The 26,818-nt window shown below is 45.6% G+C and overlaps 1 protein-coding gene across 1 annotated transcript in view; it reads left to right on the top strand.

Moving 5' to 3' along the window:
* LOC122942028 (keratin, type I cytoskeletal 19-like) overlaps positions 1 to 26,230 on the top strand; it is a 72,458-nt gene extending 46,228 nt beyond the window's left edge. Inside the window, exons 5-6 of the mRNA XM_044299523.1 lie at positions 24,503 to 24,631; positions 26,006 to 26,230. Of these exons, the coding sequence (XP_044155458.1) occupies positions 24,503 to 24,631; positions 26,006 to 26,230 (354 nt within the window). The remainder of the gene's footprint in view (positions 1 to 24,502; positions 24,632 to 26,005) is intronic.
* The last annotated feature ends 588 nt before the right edge of the window (positions 26,231 to 26,818 follow it).

Raw genomic sequence — 26,818 nt, 5'->3', positions numbered from 1 at the left:
CCCCAAACCCCACCGGCGGATCACCTTCAGAATCTGGGTGACGTAAGTCGGAAGATATCCGTGAGGCGTACGTAAGTCCTTCACTTGCCTTCCTGTCTCCCATTCCTGGAAGAAAGGCCGAAACCACCCCCGGCAGGAGACTACCCACGGAGAAGCCATCTCCATCCAGAGGTTTGCCAGATTCGCTTTAACAAAGGTGTTTACAAGAAACACCACGGGGTTGACCATAGATAACCCCCCTAGTCTCCTCGTGCGATAAGTCACCTCCCTCTTGATCAGGTTCAGTCTATTCCCCCATAAGAGCTGGAAGAACAGACTATAAACCCGAGTCCAGAGAGGCTCTGGCAAGATACACACGCTACCCAAATAGATAAGCAAAGGGAGTAAGTAGGCCTTGATCAGGTTTACCCTTTCCCTGAGGGTCAAAGACAACCCTTCCACTGGTCGACCTTCTGAGCGGCGATCTTAAGCCTGTCGTCTCAATTTTGAGTGGGATAATCCCCATGGCTAAAATGGATGCCTAGGACTTTGGCTGACGACTTGGGCCCTGGGAGGGTGTCCGGGAGATCAAAAACTGGATCACCCCCTCCCAGCCAGAGACTCTCACACTTATCCCGATTGATCATGGACCCGGATGCCTCCGAGTAGCGATCCACTTCAGACATTACGTACTCCGCCTCCCCTCACGAGGATACGAAAATGGTGACATCATCAGCGTATGCTACTACCCTCAGAGTGGCTTCCGGCGCCGCCCGATCCATCCCGACTCCCGCCAACGGTCCACGATCGATCCGCCTAAGAAAGGGATCAATCGCGAACACGTATAAAAGCGGGCTCAAAGGACAACCCTGGCGGACGCCAGACCCAACCTCAAAAGAGCAGCCAGACCAACCGTTCACAAGCGGGAAACTCTATGCCCCTGCATACAAGATCTTTAACCAATCGACAAACCCCCCCGGCAGGCCATACTTCAGAAGGACCGACCAGAGGTACTCATGGTTCACCCGATCAAACGCCTTTGCTTGATCTAAGGACAGCATGTACCCCCTCCAGTAGCCTGCTCTACTCTGCTCCACTGCCTCTCGGACACCGAGTACAGCACTAAAAGTGCTGCGGCCTGGAACCGAGCAATGCTGAGCCACCAAAAGGAGTTGGGGTGCAAATTTTACCAGCCTATTAAAAAGTATCTTGGCCAGAATCTTTCTGTCCGTATTAGGAAGTGCTATGGGATGCCAGTTCTCAATACGGCTCGGATCTTTACCCTTTGATAAAAGGATCAGAGCTGACCTCCTCATTGACCGAGGCAGAGTGCCCGAGGATAAACACTCATTGAATACCTCAGTCAAGAGGGGACATAAAGAGTCCTTAAAGGTCTTATAAAACTCAGATGTTAAGCCATCCGGGCCTGGCGACTTCTTCAGAGCTAACCCTTCCACCACCAGGATAACTTCCTCCTTCCTGATCTCTTCTACCAAACCGTCAAAAGAGAGGTGAGCTCCTGACTCAGGGGTGACCCCAGCCAGGAAAGCCGACATCTTGTCCCGATCCAGATCCCTCCTCCCCAAGAGGCACGAGTAAAAGGATCTAACGACTTCCAGGATCCCTGATCTGGACCTGCTCAGAGATCCCGTACTATCGACCAGTCCTGTTATTAACTTACTCTTCACTGACATCTTTCAATTTCTGTAGGGGTCGGGCGAGCGGTACCTCCCAAAGTCCCTCTCAAAAACTAAAGATGTGTGCCTATCATACTGGCACCTCTTGAGCAAAGATTTCACCCTGGAGATATCCTCGCGGCTACCATAAGGCGAGACCAGATGCTCGAGTTTCCTCCTCAGACCCTGATACAGGCGGTACCTGTCCAGGGACCTGAGGCTCGAGAGCCGGCGGAAGAACTTTGCAGCCCGATCTTTGAATATCTCCCACCACTCTGACTTAGTATCACAGAGATCCAGTAAAGGTACCTGACTCTGAAGGAAGTCCTCAAAGGATTGTCTCACCTCTGCTTCCTCCAAGACACCCGAATTCAGCTTCCAATAACCTCTTCCCATTTGGGGGGATTCTGAAATATTCAGAGAAAACATAATCAAACAGTGATCGGAGAATTCCACCTCCACAACTCTTAAGGGCGAAAAGGTAGCCTCCTCCTTCAAATAAAACCTATCTATTCTAGACCTTACCTGACTACCTCTATAGAAAGTGAAACCCCCGTGGCCTGGGGTATGCCTAATGTGGACATCCTCCAGACGAGCCTCACTAGCTACTCTATTCAGAAAAATACTATCATAAGTCAGCCGGTTTCTGGTGCCTCCCCTGTCTTGGGGCCTTGTGACAGTATTAAAGTCCCCACCAAAAACCACCTGCCGGCTTGTAAAAAGGAAAGGCTTAATCGTCATAAAGAGACATTTCCTGTCCCACCTGGACTGGGGCCCGTAGATATTAATCAGGCGCAGTTCCTGTCCCTTCATGAGGACATCCAAGATCAAACACCTCCCCATTTCTAATTCAATTACTCGTCGGCATTCTACCGGTGCGGTAAAAAGGACCGCCACTCCGCTATACGGCTCAGCCGCAAGAGACCAGTAGGAGGGCCCTGGTCTCCACTCCCTCTTGGCTTTATAAATCGCTGCCAAATCTGGCAGCCTGGTCTCTTGCAAAAACAAAATGTCAGCTTCAACACGGCTGAGAAAATCGAAGGCTGTGAAACGAGCCGCATCCGACTTAATGCTGGCGACATTAATGGTCGCCAGAGTCAGCAGAGCGGGTACCGCCATAAAGAGTAGTTAAATTAGACCGCCTTCTTCCCATCCTTCTCCCCCCTCCCGGGGCTGCCTTCTAGAGCAGCACGACCTCTCTTGATGGAGATAGTGGTATCCATCTCTGCCACCACCACCTCCCTCTGCGCACCACTCCTGGCTTTCTCAGTCTCAGGGCCCGGTTTTGCCACCCCTCCTGAGGACCTTGCATCCCCACCAGAGGGGGGCGCGGGGCCCCCTGAAGGCCCTCCCTCCTTCGCCCCCGGCCCCTCACCTTCAACCTCCTCCTCAGCATAGGAGGCAGAGGTCTCATCCAAGATGAGGTACCGGTTGGAGAGCTCCAGAGGGGAGCCGGTTACACCTTCCCTGGCAACTTTGGTCGGGCTAGATCTTTTTTTAGTACGTCGTTTCCGTCTACTTTGGGACTCTGCCCCACTACTCTCTGCAGAACTTTCGTAGTCTCTTCGGCCCGATCCAGTCTCTCAATCTCCTCCTCCAGCTCGCTGCCCCCTAGGCTCTCGGATTCAGGAGGGGCAGTCGTTTGGGAAGGAGCGGGCATCACCCCAGGACGGGGTTCCTCCCCCTCCCTCTCCGCCTCTGCTGGGACGGGTTGTTCCGGTTCCTCACTGACCCCTTAACTCCACTGCCTTTGCCAGCACCCGCCTCAGCCGAAGGGACCTCCCGGCCCGCTCCTGCATGAGCTCGGGCCGCATTGGCCTCAGAGAGAGGACAGCGACTGAAGGGGTGCCCGAGCTCCCCACACAGGTTGCATCTTATCTCCTCACAAGATGCAGCAAGATGACCTGTCCCCCCACACAACGCGCACTTCTGCACTTGGCAGCTGGCGCTGAAGTGTGTGGGGCTGCCGCACTTGTGACAGAGCTTAGGCTGCCCCCTGTAGAAAACCAAGATCCTGTCTCGGCCGATAAAGGCAGATGATGGAATGTGGGAAACTGTACTACCCAGACGCCTAAGCTTGATATTAAACGTCCAGGCACCCGACCAAATGCCAAACTCGTCCAGGTTTTTAGCTGGTATTCCCTGGACCTCTCCGTACCTTCCCAGCCAGGTCATGAAGTCAATACAAGAGAGAGACTCGTTACGGGTCAGCACGGTCACTCTCTTGACCTCACTCTGGCGGGTTATCGCTTTTGCAACGAAACCACGCCAGTCCGGCATGTTCTTCACCAGCTCATATCCGGACCAGAAGAGCTCAAGCCCCTCCGGCCGGACAAAGCTGATGTCAAACTCCTTGGAGCCAAAAGGATGGATCAAGGCAAAAATGTCAGTAGCCTTGAAACCCATCCCAAGCAGGAGCTCCACTACCCTCTTTCTAGTAGGGCAAGCTTCATCGCTACTCCACTTGAGACAGACCACATTCCATCTGGCTCCAGGGCCGATTGTGGGTGAAGACCAGGCGGTCTCGCCCCCGTTCTGTTCTCGGAAGGTCCGAACGCCATGTCTGTTGAACCAGAATGAACATTCCACCTTCTCTCCCTCTACGGAAAAGGAACTCTCCCCCTTTTTGAGGGCCTCCAGCAGTCGCCGCTGCAAGTCACCGTTACCAGACCCTGAGAGCGAGGAAGCCAAAGAAGTCAGCCCCTCCCCCCCCTACAGCCGCAGCCACACTGGCATAACTTCTGCCAGGCGCCATGGAGGCAGGAGGGGCAGCAGAACCGGCTCCCCCCCCCCACCTGTCACGCCAGACCCCTCTGAGGAGGCCACACGGGGGGACCCCGCCACTTTTCCAGCAGCAGGACAACCCCCCGCATTCACCCCCCCCCCCCCATCAGGATCCGGAGTGACCCCTGACCTAACATTCCCTCTGTAACCATTTTTTTGGGTAACCACTTTTTCAGTAGCCACCTCCATCTCCTCTCCCACCCCCAAACACTCAGCTGGGCCAGCTGGGACCATAACATTCTTATTATTATTAATATTCACATTCTTTGCCTCAGCCTCAGTAGCCCTTGTCACCACTTCCTTGGCTTCATTGGCATTATTTGCATTGTGGTGGACCATGGCCTCCGCCACTATCACCCCCCTCCCCCCCTCTTCAGAGGAGGACAGAGAGGATGCAGCGGCGTCCACAGCCCTGAGAATCTTGTACCTCTGGTGTTTCATTGCTAGCTTAGCTAGCTTTTTTTCACTTAATTTAGTGTTTGCCATGCTTTTTATCACGTCCTTAACAGTTCCTATGAGCCAGTGCTCCATGCTTGCTCCAGCCACGTCGCCGCTCTTGCCCACGCCCCCGGCCACGCCCCCCGGCGGCGCGATCTCCCCTGATGCACCCCCAACACCCCGCTCCACCCCCTCATCCCCAACCCTCTCCACCCGCCCACACACAGCAGGGGGAGGGGTATCGGGGACCTCAGGAGCAGAGGGGGCAACGGGAGCCACAGCGGGAGCCGCAGAACCGGCGGGACCATCCTCCAATTTGCGAGCAGACACAGGGGAGGAGGAGGTAACCCCACCACACTGCCGCAATTCAACCGAGCACTTTTCCAGTGCTATAGCTGATGCGACGGTGGGCGGAGCCACACCATCTCCCCTCGTCACTGACTCCTCACTGTTCGGCTTTTCAGCCGCTCCACCCACAAACATCAAACCGCCCCTGTTACTGCAAACAAGGACAGTGTCCTGTGCCATCTTTTTAATAGCTATACTTTCCCCACTCCCACGCTCTGGTCTCACTTCAGAAACCAGGCTAGGGGGGTAGTGGGGTTAGCCCCCTGGACTGACTTTGCAGTCAGTCCAGTGGGCAGTGGGTGAGAAACATAGACCAATTTCATTTCTTTGTTCTTTTCTTGTTTCTTTGCCTTTTTCCTTTTCTTTTTTCTTGCAGGCTCGTCCTCCAGGAGCTCATTCCCAAAAACAAAGTTTTCAAGGTGAGCCCGGGGGGATTCTAGGTGACGAATTTGCTCCATTAATTGCCCCCCTACCCCACTGCTCTCACTATCCTCCTCCTCTGAGCTTGTGGGGGGGAGACAGACCTGCTCAGGCCGGATCCCTGAGTGCGCAGGCCCTGCAGACTGACCCCCCAGGCTCACCACAGACCTTTCCTCCTCATTATCTGAGGGGTCCATTGCTTTTTCCTCCTCCAGTTCTCCTTTAAACCTTTTCTCATTTTTAAGTTTTTCCTCAAAAGGACCACTATTCTTGAGGATAGCGGCCCTCCTGTCCTCCAATATGCATATTTCGTCTTTTAGGACTCTAATCTTAGCCGATATTTCTGGCCTCTTCACCTTAGAGGCTTAGTCCGCTTTTCGTCTTTCACACTTTAGCTCGCCTCTGAGCCTCTTTAAGGCTTTTCCAGCCTCCTCGTACTCCTGGAGATAGGCTGCTATACGGGAGCTATATATGGCGACAGGCTCCCTGGGCCGCATGCAGCCCCAGTCGGCCTCCACCGTTCCCGACCCACCTCCAGGAGCACCCTGCGTACCTTTAGGAGATTCCATTCTCCTGGACTTGCTGGCGATCTTCACGGCTTCGCCCCTGGGGGCCACAGGGGACACTTCCACATGACCCCTGCTTGATCTTCTGACCCCCGGAGCGGAAGATGGAGCAGAGGCCGGTAACTCGCCTCCCCTACCTCCCGCCGGCCTACCCCGAAAAGCAGGATCCTGGGCCTTGCCTGAGCGCATAGCCCAGGCCCTTACCAGCTCCCTAGGGAGAGGCAGGGCCTGGGCTGGGGAGAAAGGTGGAAAACCTCCCCACAAGCCTGGTCCCTCCCAGGGGATTAAGGTGATGAAAAATCTCCCTGGGGCCTTAACGAGGTGGAAGTCTCCTGGAGCTGCTGCACGCACACCTTTCCACCTCAGCTGCAGGAAACAGACACGCCCATGCCAGATTCTCTGTTACGGGACCTCTCTCCTCTGCCTGGGTGCCGGAGCCTAAATTCCTGAGAATGGACTGTTCCAGTGGTGGGTGACGTGAAGCCAGTTTCTCTGCTATGGGACCTCTCTCCAATTGATATTGGTTAATTTTTATTTATTTCCCTATCCACATTTGTTTGCAGGGGATTTACCTACATGTTGCTGCCTTTTGAAGCCCTCTAGCCCTTTCTTGGGCTGTTTTACAGCCTTTTTAGTGCCGAAAAGTTTGGGTCCCCATTGACTTCAATGGGGTTCGGGTTCGAACCCGAACATCCAGGTGTTCGCTCAACTCTAATCAGGATAAGTGTGAGAGTCTCTGGCTGGGAGGGGGTGATCCAGTTTTTGATCTCCCGGACACCCTCCCAGGGCCCAAGTTGTCAGCCAATGTCCTAGGCATCCATTTTGGCCATGGGGATTATCCCACTCAAAATTGTGACGACAGGCTTAGGATCGCCGCTCAGAAGGTCGACCAGTGGAAGGGTTGGTCTTTGACCCTCAGGGAAAGGGTAAACCTGATCAAGGCCTACTTACTCCCTTTTCTTATCTATTTGGGTAGCGTGTGTATCATGCCAGAGCCTCTCTGGACTCGGGTTTATAGTCTGTTCTTCCAGCTCTTATGGGGGAATAGACTGAACCTGATCAAGAGGGAGGTGACTTATCGCACGAGGAGACTAGGGGGGTTATCTATGGTCAACCCCGTGGTGTTTCTTGTAAACACCTTTGTTAAAGCAAATCTGGCAAACCTCTGGATGGAGAGGGCTTCTTCGTGGGTAGTCTCCTGCCGGGGGTGGTTTCGGCCTTTCTTCCAGGAATGGGAGACAGGAGGGCAAGTGAAAGACTTACGTACGCCTCACGGATATCTTCCGACTTACGTCACCCCGATTCTGAAGGTTATCCGCCGGTGGGGTTTGGGGGTGAGGGAGATCAGGACTCTGTCAAGGAGGTCCCGTGACGAGAGGGTCTTGTTGTCCCACTTCCAGAAGCCCCTGGCCCTCAGGGATTGCCCAAGCCGGGATCTAGACAAGGGGTTACAGTTGCTAAATTCTGCAAGGATCTGCTTGAAGTTTTGGGACTTGGCTTGGCGCTGCTTTCACGGGAGGCTGTATGTGAGGGACAACTTGAAGTACAGGAACTCTGATGAAAGAGGTTGTCCCCGGGAGGAGTGTGGCTCCATACTGGAAAGTATGGATCACTTCCTGCTTCAGTGTCCCTTTAATACAGAGGTATACCAACGGGTGGGAGCTTCCATTGGCTGGCCTACGCTAGCCAGCGGCTCCTACGCGGAATGGGCTTATTGAGTGCTCAGAGACATTGGTAGAAGGGACCTGTGCACATGTTTTTTAATCAGTATAGTGGTTAGGTTCTACACGTGGCATGCACGGTGCTTAGTTTCAACGCAGCAGAAAGTCCTCCCAGTGGACGAGGTATGTAGGAACATTATGGGTGACCTGGCGAAGGTGCGTTCTTTGGAGTATGAGAGACTGGGTGCCAGTAGGGCCTCTCTCCTCTGGAGAGGCTTTGCTTTTAGCGTACCCTAGCCTAGTCATACGTTTCCTGGTGGTGGGCTGATGCTTTCCCCGTAGATTTTTGTTTTGTGGGATGTTGAGCTTTGAAGAAAGGCTTACAGAGACCGAGCTTGGGTCTTCGGGTAGTTCTGTATATTAGAATATTTTGCAGTGTGTGTTAAATAGTTATGTTGTTTATTAGGAGAGAATGAGTTGGGGCTAGTTAGGTTTGGTGGGTGAGGGAAGGGGTATTTTATTTGTGCTTTTATGTGTTTTATGTGTTTTGAAGTGGGAGGCCTGCATCTAGCCCTGGACTATGCGGACATGGGAGGACATGGGGCGAGGTGCTAGATGTGGGTGGTGGAGGTAGGGCTGGCCTCGGACTATGCGGACACGAGAGAGACGTGAGGCAGAGGTCAGCCTTGGGTGATGGGTGAAGGGTGATGGAGTAAGTAGTGGGACTAGGGCTAGATTAGGGAGGTAAAAAAAAAATTGTTTTGCTTTATGTGTTATATTAGTAAAAAGGTAATATATAAAATATATATATATATATATATATATATATATAATAAATTTGAGGGAAAAAAATAAAAAATTTGTTTGTATTATTATTAATATTATTATTGTTATTGTTTTATAAGCAAGTAGTCTTATTTGCAGTTTCGTTTTATTGACAAGTAGTCAAGTTTTTCTTTTGGGTTTTACAGCTGAACCGGCTAAGTAAGTTTAATTTCTTTTTTAGCTTTGGTATATAGTTTGTATATAGTTTTTATAGGGTATTGGTATGAATGTGAGTATGAGTGAGGCTGGGCCAGCTGAGAAGCTGTTCTGTTTGTTTTCTTGTCTGTAAAGTTTTTTATTTTTCTAATAAAAAAGAGTTCCCATAGCAGAGAATCAGGCTTCATGTCATAGCAGAGAATCATGCTTCATGTCACCCAACACTGGAACAGGCCACTGTCAGATATTTTTAGGCCCCGGCACCCAGACAGAGGAGAGAGGTCCCATAGCAGAGAATCAGGCTTCATGTCATAGCAGAGAATCATGCTTCATGTCACCCAACACTGGAACAGGCCACTGTCAGATATTTTTAGGCCCCGGCACCCAGACAGAGGAGAGAGGTCCTATAGCAGAGAATCAGGCTTCATGTCATAGCAGAGAATCAGGCTTCATGTCATAGCAGAGAATCAGGCTTCATGTCAAACAACACTGGAATAGGCCACTGTCAGATATTTTTAGGCCCCTGCACCCAGACAGAGGAGAGAGGTCCCATAGCAGAGAATCAGGCTTCATGTCATAGCAGAGAATCAGGCTTCATGTCACCCAACACTGGAACAGGCCACTGTCAGATATTTTTAGGCCCCGACACCCAGACAGAGGAGAGTGGTCCCATAGCAGAGAATCAGGCTTCATGTCATAGCAGAGAATCAGGCTTCATGTCATAGCAAAGAATCAGGCTTCATGTCACCCAACACTGGAACAGGCCACTGTCAGATATTTTTAGGCCCCGGCACCCAGACAGAGGAGAGAGGTCCCATAGCAGAGAATCAGGCTTCACGTAATAGCAGAGAATCAGGCTTCACGTCACCCACCACTGGAACAGGCCATTGTCAGATATTTACGCCCCGGCACCCAGACAGAGGAGAGAGGTCCCATTGCAGAGAATCAGGCTTCACGTCATAGCAGAGAATCAGGCTTCATGTCATAGCAGAGAATCAGGCTTCACGTCATAGCAGAGAATCAGGCTTCACGTCATAGCAGAGAATCATGCTTCACGTCATAGCAGAGAATCAGGCTTCACGTCATAGCAGAGAATCAGGCTTCACGTCATAACAGAGAATCAGGCTTCACGTCATAGAAGAGAATCAGGCTTCACGTCATAGCAGAGAATCAGGCTTCACGTCACCCAACACTGGAACAGGCCATTGTAAGATATTTAGGCCCCGGCACCCAGACAGAGGAGAGAGGTCCCATTGCAGAGAATCAGGCTTCATGTCATAGCAGAGAATCAGGCTTCACGTCACCCACCACTAGAACAGGCCACTGTCAGATATTTAGGCCCCGGCACCCAGACAGAGGAGAGAGGTCCCATTGCAGAGAATCAGGCTTCATGTCATCAGGCTTCATGTCATATCAGAGAATCAGGCTTCACGTCACCCACCACTGGTACAGGCCACTGTCAGATATTTTTAGGCCCCAGCACCGAGACAGAGGAGAGAGGTCCCATAGCAGAGAATCAGGCTTCATGTCATAGCAGAGAATCAGGCTTCATGTCACCCAACACTGGAACAGGCCACTGTCAGATATTTTTCGGCCCCGGCACCCAGACAGAGGAGAGAGGTCCCATAGCAGAGAATAAGGCTTCATGTCATAGCAGAGAATCAGGCTTAATGTCACCCAACACTGGAACAGTCCACTGTCAGATATTTTTAGGCCCCGACACCCAGACAGAGGAGAGAGGTCCCATAGCAGAGAATCAGGCTTCATGTCACCCAACACTGGAACAGGCCACTGTCAGATATTTTTAGGCCCCGGCACCCAGACAGAGGAGAGGTTCATGGTAAAATGAAAATAAAAAGAGGATTGAATGAGGAAGTGCCCTGGAGTACAAAAATATATGGTTAAGGGGAGGTAGTTATAAATGTCTAATCTGCACAAGGGATGGACAGGTCCTGTGGGATCCATGCCTGGTTCATTTTTATGAACGTCAGCTTGTCCACATTGGCTGTTTACAGGCGGCTGCGTTTGTGTGCAATTACGCCCCCTGCCGTGCTGAATACACGTTCAGACAAAATGCTGGCCGCCGGGCAGGCCAGCACCTCCAAGGCATAAAAGGCTAGCTCTGACCACGTGGACAATTCGGAGACCCAGAAGTTGAATGGGGCCGAACCATCAGTCAGTACGTGGAGGGGTATGCACACGTACTGTTCCACCATGTCAGTGAAATGTTGCCTCCTGCTAACACGTTCCGTATCAGGTGGTGGTGCAGTTAGCTGTGGCGTGTTGACAAAACTTTTCCACATTTCTGCCGTGCTAACCCTGCCCTCAGAGGAGCTGGCCGTTACACAGCTGCGTTGGCGACCTTTTGCTCCTCCTCTGTCTTCGCCTTGGGCTTCCACTTGTTCCCCTGTGACATTTGGGATTGCTCTCAGTAGCGCGTCTACCAATGTGCGCTTGTACTCGCGCATCTTCCTATCACGCTCCAGTGCAGGAAGTAAGGTGGGCACATTGTCTGTACCGTGGATCCAGCAGGGTGGCAACCCAGTAGTCTGCACACGTTAAAATGTAAGAGGGGTATCGTCATCGTCCTGCGTTTCCCCCCAGCCACGCACCAGTGATGGGCCCCTTCAGGCTCTGATGGCACAGCGTGGAAACCACTCGGGTCTTGTCATCAGCACATTGTTTGAAGAAGTGCCATGCCAGGGAACTCCTTGAAGCTGCCTTTGGGGTGCTCGATCCTAGATGGCGGCTTTTGACCACTGCACCCTCTTTTGCTACGCTGTTGGCTCGGTCTCACCACTGCCTCTTCCTCCGAACTCTGAAAGTCAGTGGCACGACCTTCATTCCATGTGGGGTCTAGGACCTCATCGTCCCCTGCATCGTCTTCCACCCAGTCTTCCTCCCTGACCTCCTGTTCAGTCTGCACACTGCAGAAAGACGCAGCAGTTGGCACCTGTGTTTCGTCATCATCAGAGACGTGCTGAGGTGCTATTCCCATGTCCTCATCATCAGGAAACATAAGTGGTTGTGCGTCAGTGCATTCTATGTCTTCCACCGCTGGGGAAGGGCTAGGTAAATGCCCTTGGGAAACCCTGCCAGCAGAGTCTTCAAACAGTATAAGAGACTGCTGCATAACTTGAGGCTCAGACAGTTTCCCTGATATGCATGGGAGTGATGTGACAGACAGATGGGCTTGGTTTTCAGGCGCCATCTGTGCGCTTTCTGCAGAAGACTGGGTGGGAGATAATGTGAACGTGCTGGATCCACTGTCGGCCACCCAATTGACTAATGCCTGTACCTGCTCAGGCCTTACCATCCTTAGAACGGCATTGGGCCCCACCAAATATCGCTGTAAATTATGGCGGCTACTGGGACCTGAGGTAGTTGGTTCACTAGGACGTTTGGCTGTGGCAGAACGGCCACGTCCTCTCCCAGCACCAGAGGGTCTACTAACACCACCACGACCATGTCCGCGTCTCTTACTAAATGTTTTCCTCATTGTTACCGTTCACCACAATAAGAAAAAAATTATTTGGCCCAATGTATTGAATTCAAATTCAGGCCTTTTTTTACAGGCACCTAACACTATCTGGCTATCTATTTAGGTACCGTATTACACTAATACAGGCACAGCAGTAACAACAGATTTAGCTGAATATAAATTGTAGGCCTAGTATTTAGGCCCTGGATGACAGGTATCCCTTTTACGGACAGAATTAGACTTGGAAATGCACGGTAGCGTGTGAAGTTATTGAGGATGACCCTATCAGCACCTTCAATGTAATATACCCTTTTATGGATAGATTTAAACTTGGCCTGATACAGCAGAAACCACTGATTTAGGGAATTGCTAAGTTGGGAATTGTATTTCAATCCAGAACAAAAATATATCCTTTGCCAGACAGCAGACAGTATTACAATTGGCTAGCCACAGCTGAAACACCACATTTAGGGTACTGCTATTTTCGCAATTGTATTTCACCCCTCAATAAAATAGCAAGCACAGCCAAGCCCCTGATGTAGGATATAGCAAAAAAAAAAAAAAAAAAAAAAAAACACTATTGATGGTTAAATGTATTTGGTGGCAGCTTGTGCTGGCGCACCACAAGACACAAAATAGCCGCCGATCACCCCAGAAAAAAATGACTGAAAAACGCTCTGGGCAGCCTAAAAACAGTGAGCTATTAAATAGCAGAAGTTGAATGATTCACAGCTGTAGATCGATCACTTCATTAAGTGTTTTTGCTGCGTAAATCCCAGCCTAATCCGCCCTAACAGCAGCAGCTGCATCCTCTCCCTACACTGATCAGAGCAGAGTGACATGCAGCGCTACGTGACTCCAGCTTAAATAGAGGCTGGGTCACATTCTGCACTGGCCAATCACAGCCATGCCAATAGTAGGCATGGCTGTGATGGCCTCTTGGGGCAAGTAGTATGACGCTTGTTGATTGGATGCTTTGCAGCCTTTCAAAAAGCGCCAAGAATTCGCCGAACACCGAACTTTTACGAAAAGGTTCGGGTTCGGGTCCGTGTCACAGACACCCCAAAATTCGGTAGGAACCCGAACTATACAGTTTGGGTTCGCTCATCCCTACTTACAGCATCTGTAAAAAACCCATACAAGTGACTGTATTGCATTTATTTGCTGCTGGCAAAACAGGGGTTAATCAGCCATCTTGTTGTTGCTCTCCACGTACAAACAGACAAACAGCCTGCCTCCACAGAGGAACAAAGGTATTTGAGTGCAAGTTTCTTGGAGGACAGATAAACCAGCTGCACCCATAGAGGAAGTGAAAGCATCTCGACCTTGAAAAAAATAAAGAATGTTCCAAATTCCCTGTAGCCTGAGAATCGTCCATGAATGTCAGGGTGAGTGCAGTTGGAAAAATGAACCTTAATAAGTACTGTTTGGGATCACTATCTGCCTTACAGAGCACCATACTCCTCTATATTAAGCTGTCACAGTGACTCCTAAAAGAGCCAGACACCTACAAAGTAGCAGTTGCCAATAGTAACGCAATGCAAAAAGTGTGTAAAACCATATTTAATCTGCATTATATTGAAAGACTTTTAGACCAACCTATAAGAAAAAACTCACATATAATGTGTAGATAACACTGGGGTCTAGTATAATATACTGAGCCAACCCAAAAACAAAACCAATAACCCCAAAGAAAAGTGGGAGACACACATATAAAATATATATAATAAAGACATGATCACATAACAAACTATATATGAAACATAAGGCACAAGTGTACAGGAGGGGGGGGGGGAGACCTCATGTAAGGAGGTCAGATACAACCTCTCTCCCAAACATCTAGCTGGCAGGGAAAAAGATGTCACAGCCCTAGGTATACATCAGCATGAAAATTGTGAGAACTGTAGGTTCACTCAAAGTAACATGTACTGGTATGTATGTTGCATGCACAGAAAGATAAATGAGAAAATTTACAAATAGCACAAGGCAAACTAGCCCACCCAAAAACCTGGGATGGCCGCATAAGGTATGCACATAGCCATTGAACTGTACATTACAGACAGAGGCAAGTGTGCCAAGTGCAGGTGGTAATAGAGATATAAAAAGAAATGTAACAACTAACTGAGCAAAACAACAAAACATGTATTACCCATGATATGCTGGACCCAGAGCATGTGACCAAAAGCTGCACCTCGACGTACGTTTCACCTAGAAAGGCTTCGTCAGGAGGTAAAGTAACAAACTGAGTTCGTCCTTAAATGGTGTGGTCCATAGCTGGCTGCTGATTAGCGCATCCGCCCAGTGTTGCAGGGATGACATCATAAAGACGCGCCACCCAGCTTACAGAGCAAGGCGAGGCACGCCCACCGCGTCACATGACCAGACCAGGAGGAGGGAGGGAGCCGCATCTGACATCACGCAGCCACACCTCCCCGCCCCGGGTCCGATCACATGACACACACGTTGGCCGGCCCTGAGACAGCCAGGTATAGGAGCGTCACTACAATGCCAGCCAGACAGCGCACCAGAGCGATGCGCATATGCCAGGTGGAGACAATGTATAGAGGACAGTGGAAAGATAACCACATATAAAGGACAATATATGGGGGTACAAAGATCAAAATTGCCAATAGTCAGCTCAATCGTACAGCATATCAGAGTAATATATACAGGCAGAGCAGCATAGTATAGAGCCCCCTATAGCCTTCACCATTAATGATATATGCACAACCCCATAAACAAACTCCTTCTATATTGCTATAACACAAAAAAAAAAAAAAAATGTATTGTGTAATATTGTAACTTTATAAAAATGGATCCATAGATCCATAAGTCAAAAATGGTAATAGAAACCTATGCCATCAATAAGAACATGACCCTAGACCAAAAAAGTGATGAATACAAAAACGATATATATATATATATATACAGTACAGACCAAAAGTTTGGACACACCTTCTCATTCAAAAAGTTTTCTTTATTTTCAAGACTATGAAAATTGTAGATTCACACTGAAGACATCAAAACCATGAATTAACACATGTGGAATTATATACATAACAAAAAAGTGTGAAACAACCGAAAATATGTCATATTCTAGGTTCTTCAAAGTAGCCACCTTTTGCTTTGATTACTGCTTTGCACACTCTTGGCATTCTCTTGATGAGCTTCAAGAGGTAGTCACCTGAAATGGTCTTCCAACAGTCTTGAAGGAGTTCCCAGAGATGCTTAGCACTTGTTGGCCCTTTTGCCTTCACTCTGCGGTCCAGCTCACCCCAAACCATCTCGATTGGGTTCAGGTCCGGTGACTGTGGAGGCCAGGTCATCTGGCGCAGCACCCTATCACTCTCCTTCATGGTCAAAAAGCCCTTACACAGCATGGAGGTGTGTTTGGGGTCATTGTCCTGTTGAAAAATAAATGATGGTCCAACTAAACGCAAATCGGATGGAATAGCATGCCGCTGCAAGATGCTGTGGTAGCCATGCTGGTTCAGTATGCGTTAAATTTTGAATAAATCCCCAACAGTGTCACCAGCAAAGCACCCCCAGACCATCACACCTTCTCCTCCATGCTTCACGGTGGGAACCAGGCATGTAGAGTCCATCCGTTCACCTTTTCAGCGTTGCACAAAGACAAGGTGGTTGGAACCAAAGATCTCAAATTTGGACTCATCAGACCAAGGCACAGATTTTCACTTGTCTAATGTCCATTCCTTGTGTTCTTTAGCCCAAACAAGTCTCTTCTGCTTGTTGCCTGTCCTTAGCAGTGGTTTCCTAGCAGATATTCTACCATGAAGGCCTGATTCACACAGTCACCTCTTAACAGTTGTTCTAGAGATGTGTCTGCTGCTAGAACTCTGTATGGCATTGATCTGGTCTCTAATCTGAGCTGCTGTTAACCTGCGATTTCTGAAGCTGGTGACTCGGATGAACTTATCCTCCGCAGCAGAGGTGACTCTTGGTCTTCCTTTTCTGGGGCGGTACGCATGTGATCCAGTTTCTTTGTAGCACTTGATGGTTTTTGTGACTGCACTTGGGGACACTTTCAAAGTTTTCCCAATTTTTCGGACTGACTGACCTTCATTTCTTAATGCAATGATGGCCACTCGTTTTTCTTTACTTAGCTGCTTTTTTCTTTCCATAATACAAATTCTAACAGTCTATTCAGTAGGACTATCAGCTGTGTATTCACCTGACTTCTCCACAACGCAACTGATGGACCCAACCCCATTTATAAGGCAAGAAATCCCACTTATTAAACCTGACAGGGCACACCATTGAAGTGAAAACCATTTCAGATGACTACCTCTTGAAGCTCATCAAGAGAATGCCAAGAGTGTGCAAAGCAGTAATCAAAGCAAAAGATGGCTACTTTGAAGAACCTAGAATATGACATATTTTCAATTGTTTCACACTTTTTTGTTATGTATATAATACCACATGTGTTAATTCATAGTTTTGAGGCCTTCAGTGTGAATTTACAATTTTCATAGTCATAAAAATAAAGAAAACACTTTGAATGAGAAGGTGTGTCCAAACTTTTGGTCTGTACTGTATATATAGCCAAGTTATGAGCCTTAAAACAAACATGGGCCTCACATCTTGCCAACTACAACTTTGTGGTCAAGTACAGAACAGGCAAATCAAATGAAAATGAGATGCCTTATTCTGTCTGCCTACCAGAGAAAACCCTACTCAACAGGAAGACATTTGGGAAGAAGTAGAGATGACGGTTTTCTCCAAACATTTTACCCAACAAAATCCTAGAAGCCGCTCAGGATATACCTTTGCCATGACAATAATAGATCACTACCCCAAATGCATAGTAGCTGTACCCGTTAAAGACTTGACAGCCAAAACCGTGCAAACGTTTTCTGGAAGAATTTCCTGTTGCTCTATGGATGCCCTGAAAAGATTCTCACAGATCAAGGATCTGCCTTTGAATCCCAACTCTTCCATGAACTATGTTAACTTCACAATTGTCAGAAGATGAGAACAACAGCTTACCATCCTCAAGGTAACAGACTTTGCGAGAAAATGAACAAAACCTTGATTGAAATGTTGAGAGCTGTACCACCTGCTAAAAGAAATGATTGGCCAACTCTACTACCTCAACTGATATATCTTTACAACAATACCATCCATTGTTCTACTGGATACACCGCATATTACCTTACGTTTGGCCGTCGAGGCAGATTACCTCAGATCTCATTTTCGATGTACAAGTTCCAGATTCCATTAATCCTTTGCCACAAACAGATTGGGTGAGTGAACATCAAAAACTCCTAGCTGATCCCCCATAGATTGTCCAGATCCACATGGCGAATGTATGACAAAAGCAACGGAAAGACTATGATCAGTCTGCAAAAGCAGAACTCTTAAAATTTGGTAACCATGGCTGAAAAATAATCATCGCACTAGTAAGCTGGATAGTAAATGGAAAAGGTAACCCTACATCATCACAGCTATTCCTAATCCTGAGACTGATATCTACAAAATCTATTTTTGCAGATTACACTAAACTGTGTAAAGTAATTAACACTGAAGAGGACAATGTACAGCTACAGATGGATCTGAATAGATTAGAGGCTTGGGTAGAGAAGTGGCAGATGAGGTTTAACACTGACAAATGTATGGTTATGCACACGGGAAGGAATAATGCAAATCCCCCGTACATACTAAATGGTAAAACAATGGGTAACACTGACATGGAAAAGGACCTAGGAATTTTAATAACTTACTATTACTAAATTTACTATTAGACTCATACCCCCTTCAGTGGTTCCTTATACCATGGCTTAACTTTATTGTTCCCGCCAAGACTAATACAGCCCCACTTCAGCCAGAAAAACTACCTTGTGAAGGATCCTCAGATCAAGTTGCCTTGAACCAAGGCCTATAGAGCAGCCGCCTGCCCGTTATAGGGAGATCCAGCAGCAGCAGCCGAGGAGGAGACTTCCAGCCCTTCCAGTTCAACTGTGATTGTACTCTTGCATCAATTGGAGCTACAGAGCCTGAGTAAGAGACTCATTGCCTTGATTATTTGCTTTGCTCTAAGGACTCTCTGAAGACTCCTTTGCTCTTGTTTTGCAAAGTTCAAGTCATGTGCCCGGAGATGGACTTTGACATACTAAAGCCCTCCGTGATGTTCTACAACCATTATGCTTCATGCCCAGGGAACGGACTCATGCCTTGTGAGCCTCCTGAGAAGTTTCCTTTTTGTTTTACATTATGGACTATCCTGGTCTTTACTGTTTGCTGTGCCAGGTCAGCTCTCCCAGATCCCCAGTTACAAGAGAAACTACAGCCCTTGTCACCCATGCTATATTGTTTCATCCATGTTACTCTTCCCACTGTTTCTATTCTTAATACAAATGCAGTGTCCTGAAACACACTGCTTAATACTGTGATCGTGTTTCATGTAAATTGAGCTTGTATAGGAGTTCCAATAAAGTTGCATGGGGAGGAGGAGGTTCTAAAAAGCCTCCCAGGGCTGATTCCGCCCTGCACACAGTACAAGGAGAAGGAGAAGAAGGTCTGTGTGTGTGTGTGTGTGTGTGTGTGTGATGTCTAACCTCAGCAGCCATTTTGGAAAGTTAGCCAAACTTCATAGTTAGTTCCATGTACCAGCCTATAGAAGGGAAAGATTATAGAAGAACCAGGCAACTCAGAGAGAGAGTGAGAATATTGGCAAAGGAAGGTAACTGTTGTTTATCAGGCTCTAGTCTCCTTTGCATTAGGTGGAGAAATTCTAAGCTACAAGCTACCCACCATAACCAAGGACAGAAATGCCATCTGTCAGCATATAGTATTCCCCAGAGAGGATACAGAAGTATATGATTATACAGTACAGCAGACATAGTACATCCCTCCAGCCTGGAGAAACAAGGGAGAAAGATTGATTGTCATAAGAAAACTGCTGCCTTGTTGTAAGTGAATTTTGCATACATCAATGACCTTTGGATCAGCTTCAGTAAATTACTGGGAGTTTGTTAAGAAACTTGGCTCTACATCATCTCCTAATTGCTCCTCACAGTGCTGGCATCACAAACACAGAGGCCCAGCCACCAAAGCACCCTAAGCATACCCACTACCATCAAGGGCACCTCAACTTCCATCTGTCTGGTGTTCCCTTCAATAAATAGTGCCCCAGAGGATTTAGTGCTGTCTTCCTTATCACTGCACGCCGACCCAGGGAGCTGCAAAACCCTGAGTACGACTACTACCCCCATCAGTCCATCGTGCACTCACATACTGCCCCTGCGGTCCGGCCCGCTGCACATACTCAACATTTCTACTACTCTACCACATGTCTGCAGTAAGGTCTGTTAGCTCCTGTCCCGGCTATGTTCCTTAACTCTTTTACATCAAATGTTCTTTTGAATCATTCAGTTTTCATTCAATCCATATATCCATTTACTGCCCAGTTGAGCTATAGACAGCTCCCTATTCCTTGTACCCCTGGTCCTGTTGAATTAAACTTAAAATATATAAATCTGGCCATATACATGAGATAAATTGTCAAATCCTTATGTCTCCTGCACGAGCAGATGGGAAATTTGTAGTGGCCCTTGAAAAAACTTAAAGTGGCCCCATGTTGTAGGTGGGTCCAAATTGACAGATGGCAGGGCCAATATAAGTAGGCAGGAATAACATAAGTAGGCGAACCAAAAATACTGTAGTGCAGCACAAAATACTGCAGTCCCTGCTGCTTGATTCAACTCTATCACCATCCTGAGGAAAGCAGTACTGTTGACTGCAAGAGGACACTTTCTTCTGCCAGCCAGGTGCAAAAGTAGCAGATGCTCCTAGCTTTAATTAATGCTGAGAGGATCAGATCTCTATTTACCAAACCAGCAGCCTCGAGGAGGGCTTGGACATCCCCCCGGGCATCTTCTTAATGGCCCCCTGATATCAGCCATCAAGGGAGATTCGTGAGGCCCTACACATTACATGGTAATTGTAATCCACCATAATCAGCAAGGTTTGACTAATACACATCTAATGTATCTGGCTGTCTTAACACTGAAAACTTGATTGCATCTTAGTCAAGTAATTGAACTTTTTTTAGGCCTAATTTGAAGGATTATGTGTACCTTCTTCTGAATCACCATACTTAGAACTGCCATTTAGATATGTGTATATATATTTCTTGTGGTGATCGGTATACCAATTAAGGATATTATTGGAGGTGTGTAAGAAAATTAAGCCTCCTTGCTTTAAAGGTGATTTTTCTTTTACCATGTTGCTTAGTTGGGTGTGTCAATGTTTCTCCTAAGAAACATATTAAATGCCTACAATCTGACAAACCACCCCCATGTTCTTAGATGTTTTTTTACATTGTCTGACAAATCCACTTACTGAGTAAAGAAAGGAAATGATTAGATTATATTGCCTATAAAGAAGATGCTGTATTCTCACACCCTATCCCATGCTTCTTAAAAGAGGTCTTACATTTGTAAAAACATTCTTTGTACTATAAAGCCTGCAAAGTATAATATATGCTGTACTGACACCATGAGCCACAACTCCAAGAAGTCTCTACCAGAAAAACTTAAAGGGAGTCTATCCCCACATATCTTCAACCAGATAACTTCTCTTAACCTCAGAGGTTTCAGTAAAGCCACCACTGCCTGTAGTTGGAGACCAATTAGTTTTCAAGCAAAAACTGCTGGAAGTCCTGTTATTAAGCACAATTCCTTTACATATGGATGTAACTTTGGACCAACAAATGGAAGCTTTTCTAGGGATAGTTCTCCTAGTAGAGACCCCAAGCAGCATAATTTACATACCAAAAATGAGAAGGAAACTATGAGGATTCTGAATGATCGACTAGCATCTTACTTGGAGAAAGTGCGTTCCTTAGAAGAAGAAAATGCTCACCTAGAGAAGAAGATTCGAGAGTGGTATGACAAAAATCATCCTCAGATGCTACCTGATTTTAATGACTTTTTTGGTGCAATTGAAGAACTTCAAAGAAAGGTAAATGAAATGTATTACTTTAACACTGATCAATCTTGCACTAGTCAGATGCTAAAATATTATAAAACAATTTTAAGTGGTATGATCTAGGAAGAATCTAATAAAGTATGGGGAGTTGTATGATAGTGTCCTCAAGAGCTGGTAGTATTCTTAAGTCACCAGTGAGTTTGTTTCTCTGTAAGTCAGTGGCTTTGGACTATTTTAAAATTATGGTAGATCACCAGTAAGCACTAAATAGAACGACCCCTTTCCAAACAAATTTCCATATCTCTGTCTTCTGATCCTTTGTACATATGAAATGTAGTAAGGATGCCACTGTGGTTAACTCCAGTAATACCACTGTTTTCAAGTTGCCAGTAAACTAAAAAGTTAACATAATAGTTAAATGGGTTGTCTCACTTAAGCAAATGGCATTTATCATGTAGACAAATTTAATACAAGGCATCTACTAATGTATTGTGATTGCAGGATGTTCATAACCTTGGATACAAGCAGTGTATAATGTGATTAAAAAATGAATCAAGCCAGCAAAGGAGACAATATGGACAATCACTATACATTAGAAAGTGCCTTGTATTAACTTTGTCTACATGATAAATGCCAATTTCTGAAGTCATACAGCCCTTTTAAGTTAAAGCAATATTCTGAGATTAAGATATTGATGGTCCATCCTCAGGATAGGTCATGAATATAAGATCAGCGGAAGTTATTTACTTACTCCTAATATCAAAATCTTGGAAAAACCCTTTACGTTTAAAAAAATAAATAAATGACAATTATTTGAATATTAGTATACAATATGATGATCTTCAGTGTGGTTAACATACCTCTTAGGTGGTAGGATACTATAGCAATAAATACATCTTAGAAATGTATCTATTTAATAATATTAATAATGATATTTTAGGGATGTTGTATTTGGGGGGTACACTGTTAACATCTGCAAGAAGTTTCTATGTTTACTCTCTGCATTGGCCGACACAGGAGTCAGTTATCAGGAATAATCCATTAATTCCCGAATGCTGAAATGTGCTCCCACGTCAGAGGAGTTGAGAGCCGTAATTACATGCAGCAATCATCGGGTGATTTAAGGCACCTTTACACAGGTCAATTATCGGGAAGGAGCATTCCCAGGAACTCTCCTTCCTGATAATTTCCCGGATCCTACTTCTTCATAGGAAAATTGTCCGTAGTGTGTTTCTGACTAAATTAGACTATGACCTTATTTGGCAGGGATTGGTATAATATAAAATGACATGAATGAAGTCTTTTGGGATTATATATGGGAGAAAACTTAGATTTACAAAAATGTATTTTTGTTTTTAACACTTATTGCCTTTATTTATCTTAATAGTAATGATAAGTTCCACATTGAGGAACCGTGCAAGAGAGGAAGCATTAAAGAACTGTGCCACTTTGGAGATCAAATTATTACATAAAAAGACATGGGAGAGATTTACCAAAACTGGTGCAAAGGAAAACTAATTTAGTTGCCCATAGCAACCAATCAGCTTCAATCTTTCATTTTTTAGACCTCCTTTTTAAAATGAAAAGTAGAATCTGATTGTTTGCTATGGGCAATTAAGCCTTTGTACCAGTTTTAATAAGTCCCCCCATACATTCTGTTGTTTGTTTGTTTTTTTTGTTTTTTTTAGATTTTAAAATCCACAATGGTTAACAAACGGCTTACTCGGCAGATTGACAATGCTCGCTTAGCTGTGGACGATTTTCAAAACAAGTAAGTATGTCTTCAGACTTAAGCCTCATTCACACGTCAGTGTTTTGGTCAGTGATTTCCCTCAGTAATTGTGAGCCAAAATCAGGCGCTGCTCTAAAAATAAAACAGGTACTGATCTTTTCCTTATACCTCATATCTGTGGAGGCTCCAATCCAGGCTCACAATCACTGATGGAAATCACTGACCAAAACACTGTCGTGTGAAGGAGGCTTTATCCATATTAATCATGAACCAACATACAAGGTATGACCTGAGGAGTAACTATATAAGGTGCAGAGGTAACAGTTGCACCCAGGTCCCCAAAAATCTCTCTACCCCATGTAAGGATACCATTACTGTATATAATGAATGTTAGCTGTGGCTCCCTGATACAGATTTAGCACTGGGGCCCAGGAGCTTCAAGTTAGGACTGGCAAACTATTTTGGCCAATTATGTTTTAACAACAATTGGGAAAAAATAAATCTGATTACCAATATTGTATTGGGGGAAAACATTATTGTAATTAAATATGATTGTAAGGATGATGCTTGATACCGTGGATGCATTGATTAGATTGAGTAGCACTGTGCTAATTTAGGGTATATAAATCATACTAAGAGAATACATTGACATGGTAGGCTATTTCTATTTTTATTAATTATGGAGGTAGGAAATAATTGTATACACAAATTTTGTAACAAATTATTTCATAGTTTTTTTTTACTATTTTCCAAGATATGAGATAGAGGTCAAGTTAAGGACTGATATTCAGCTGGATGTGAAGGATCTGCGCCATGAGTTAGAGGCTTTCAAGCAGGAAATTGAAGATCTAGATTTTGATCATCAAACACTTCAACATGATATGCTTCAGAAGAAGAAGGCCAATCAAGATGTAATGTACTAGTACAAAATGTTGGGGACTATAAATGTTCTATTAGCAAAGTATATTGAATGAGAACATATAGATTTAGCTTTCCAATCATGCTACTCCCAAACATTCTCAGAACAGTCTTGTTTTGTAGACCACAAAGACATGTGACTTGGATAAGAGTTTTAAAAAAGTGAACATTATCCTGTATTAGCCCTGTTTTAACATGCACATTTTGGAGTATATATGATCCTACAGGCTTTCTACTCCTCCTTTACATGAGGCATTGACTTTTTTCTTTCTTACATCCTAACAGACAATAAACAGTCTTTACAATCAGCTTGGTGCCAGAGTCATTGTTGAAGTGGATACCCCCCACACCATGGATTTGAGCAAAATGTTATCTGAGATTCGTGAACAATATGAAGTTCTGATGGACAATAACAAAGCAGAAGCTGAAAAATGGTTCCTGGCAAAGGTGTTATTTTTCACATTATATTAAACCATCTTTTCCAAAATTAGGGGTAGTTATAGTATAAGGATCACAAGCCATTATGTTAGACCTGAAGACCATTTCCATCCCTGTTTATCTATTTCCAGAGTGAAGAACTGAAACGTGAGGTAGACTATGGCTCTTCTGAACACCTTCCTACCTCCCAGGGGGAGATCATAGAGCTAAAGAGAACGGTTCAGACTTTGGATATTGATCTACAAAGCCAACTAAGCATGGTAAATTGTAAATATGAAATTTCTTAATACATATCTGAGATGTTAATTCAAAGAATCAAAGAATAATAAACAATTTTACTAGTTAGAGGTAAATGTCAGCCACCACTAGAGGGGCCTTATGAGCATACTGCTCATACACTGAACAGTTAAGCAGGCAGTTAGCATTTTATCATGTAACAAAGTACCTATGCAGGGGAAATGGAGCTCTGGATCAGAAAAATGTTCTCTGGCCACTATAACGATATACAATGTAATTACAATTTAATTATTCAAGAACATGGCATTAAAAGGTGAAAATTGTAATGGTAAGGCTGATAATCTTCCAAATCTGTTATGTTACCCACAATAAATAATAATTTATGTAATTTTTTGTGCATATTAATGGTGTAAAGGTATTCTAGTCAAGTGGCATAATGAACAAATAAGTGCATTACATACTTTGTGAGTGGCACCATCTTATATTTTATAGCATTGCGTTTGCACCCTTTCAATAAATGTGGCTCAATTTGCAGCATTTTTTTTTTTCTTAAAGCAATACTAAATTAATAAATCTCACATAGGACTTATTTACACACCAGTGTTTTGGTCAGTGATTTCCATCAGTTATTGTGAGCCAAAGCCAGGATTGGAGCATCCACAGAGATAAGGTATAAGGAAAAGATCTGTGCCTGTTCTGTTTTGGTTCACAATTCGATCCGAATTTCAGGAATTATTTGATTTGTCTAGAAGCCGAATTTCCTCGTGCTTCATGTCAGCGAATCGATTAATCCTGAAATTCAAACTTACCGCCTCCATTTGCATGCGACGGGCTGCCACCCTCCATCTTGCTTAAAAATCTCGGCCGAAATCCTGTGCGGCGTGAGATTACATCATCACGCGGGTCGGTGTGGCGACGTAATCTCGCGCAGCACGTCATTTCGGCCGAGATTTTCAGGCAAGATTGTGGTGGCCAGCCCGTCGCGCACAAATGGATGGTGTACGTTTGATGTAATGGTTTTTTTTTAATGTTAATTTCACATTGTTTGTACGCTCAGGTGTCGCGATCATGTATGAACGCGGCATCTGAGGGGTACAATGGCGGGGACGGCGCTATTTCCACTCCCTGTCATTGTACCCACTACTTACAAAAAAAAAATGCGCTTCGTGGCGAAATAATTTGTCACGAAGCAATTTTAATTTTTTATTCGGTGAATCAGCCGAATCAAATTTTCAAGAAATTCGCTCATCTCTATTCACAATGACTGATCTAAATCACTGATAAAAACACTGACATATTAATAAGAATTTACTGTGTTCTTGAAGATGCTAGTTTAACTCCATCTGCTCCAGTTATAAGTAATGTGTCATTATTAAGTCATTTCTTTCCCATCATAGAAATTGGCACTTGAAACCACAGTAACAGAAAAAGAAGCCAGTTATAGTTCCCAGTTGTCACAGTTACAAGACCTCATCAATCAAGTCGAATCAAATCTGTCACAAATACGAGCCAAGCAAGAACATCAGAATGAAGATTACAAGGTTTTAATGGATGAGACAACACATTTGGAGAGAGAAATTGCTACATATCGACTCCTGCTCGATGATCAGGACGCACAGTAAGTAAAAATGTATACAGCTTATTTGCAGGCCTACTGTCTCCATGGTTACAGACTGCAAAGAAACTCTAGGTCAGGCATGTCCAAAGTGCGGCCCTCCAGCTGTTGCAAAAATACAACTCCCAGCATGCCCTAATAGCTGTAAGCTATCCAAGCATGCTGGGAGTTGTAGTTTTTCAACAGCTGGAGGGCCGCACTTTGGACATGCCTGCTCTAGGTAGTCTGATTCCTGCAGTTTTGTGTTGATCCACTTCATCATTCACCAATCTGTGGATTAGTAACTTACGTACTCTAGAAGAAAGAAGTAGGGTCTGTATGGTTTAGCATGGGCTTGCAAACATCATTGAAGGACAATGTTGACACACAAACCTACACACAAAATACAATGTAGCTCAAGAACCTTAGTGTGTTTTCTAATATACACCCTGCCTGGTTTGTTTTGCAGTGCACCAAGGTCTTCATCACCTGTAGCTGAAAGTAAGTACAAACAGTGGATGTATTTTTCTTGCACTTACCTTCATGAACCTACACAGCGAGCTACATAATACCTTGTGTATCACATACTGTACATAGGGGGTCATTTACGAACAGA

This window comes from Bufo gargarizans, chromosome 6 (assembly GCF_014858855.1).
Source record: "Bufo gargarizans isolate SCDJY-AF-19 chromosome 6, ASM1485885v1, whole genome shotgun sequence".
NCBI classification, from domain to species: domain Eukaryota; kingdom Metazoa; phylum Chordata; class Amphibia; order Anura; family Bufonidae; genus Bufo; species Bufo gargarizans.
The sequence above is the reverse complement of the archived record's forward strand: the minus strand, read 5'-3'. Positions and strand labels throughout refer to the sequence as shown.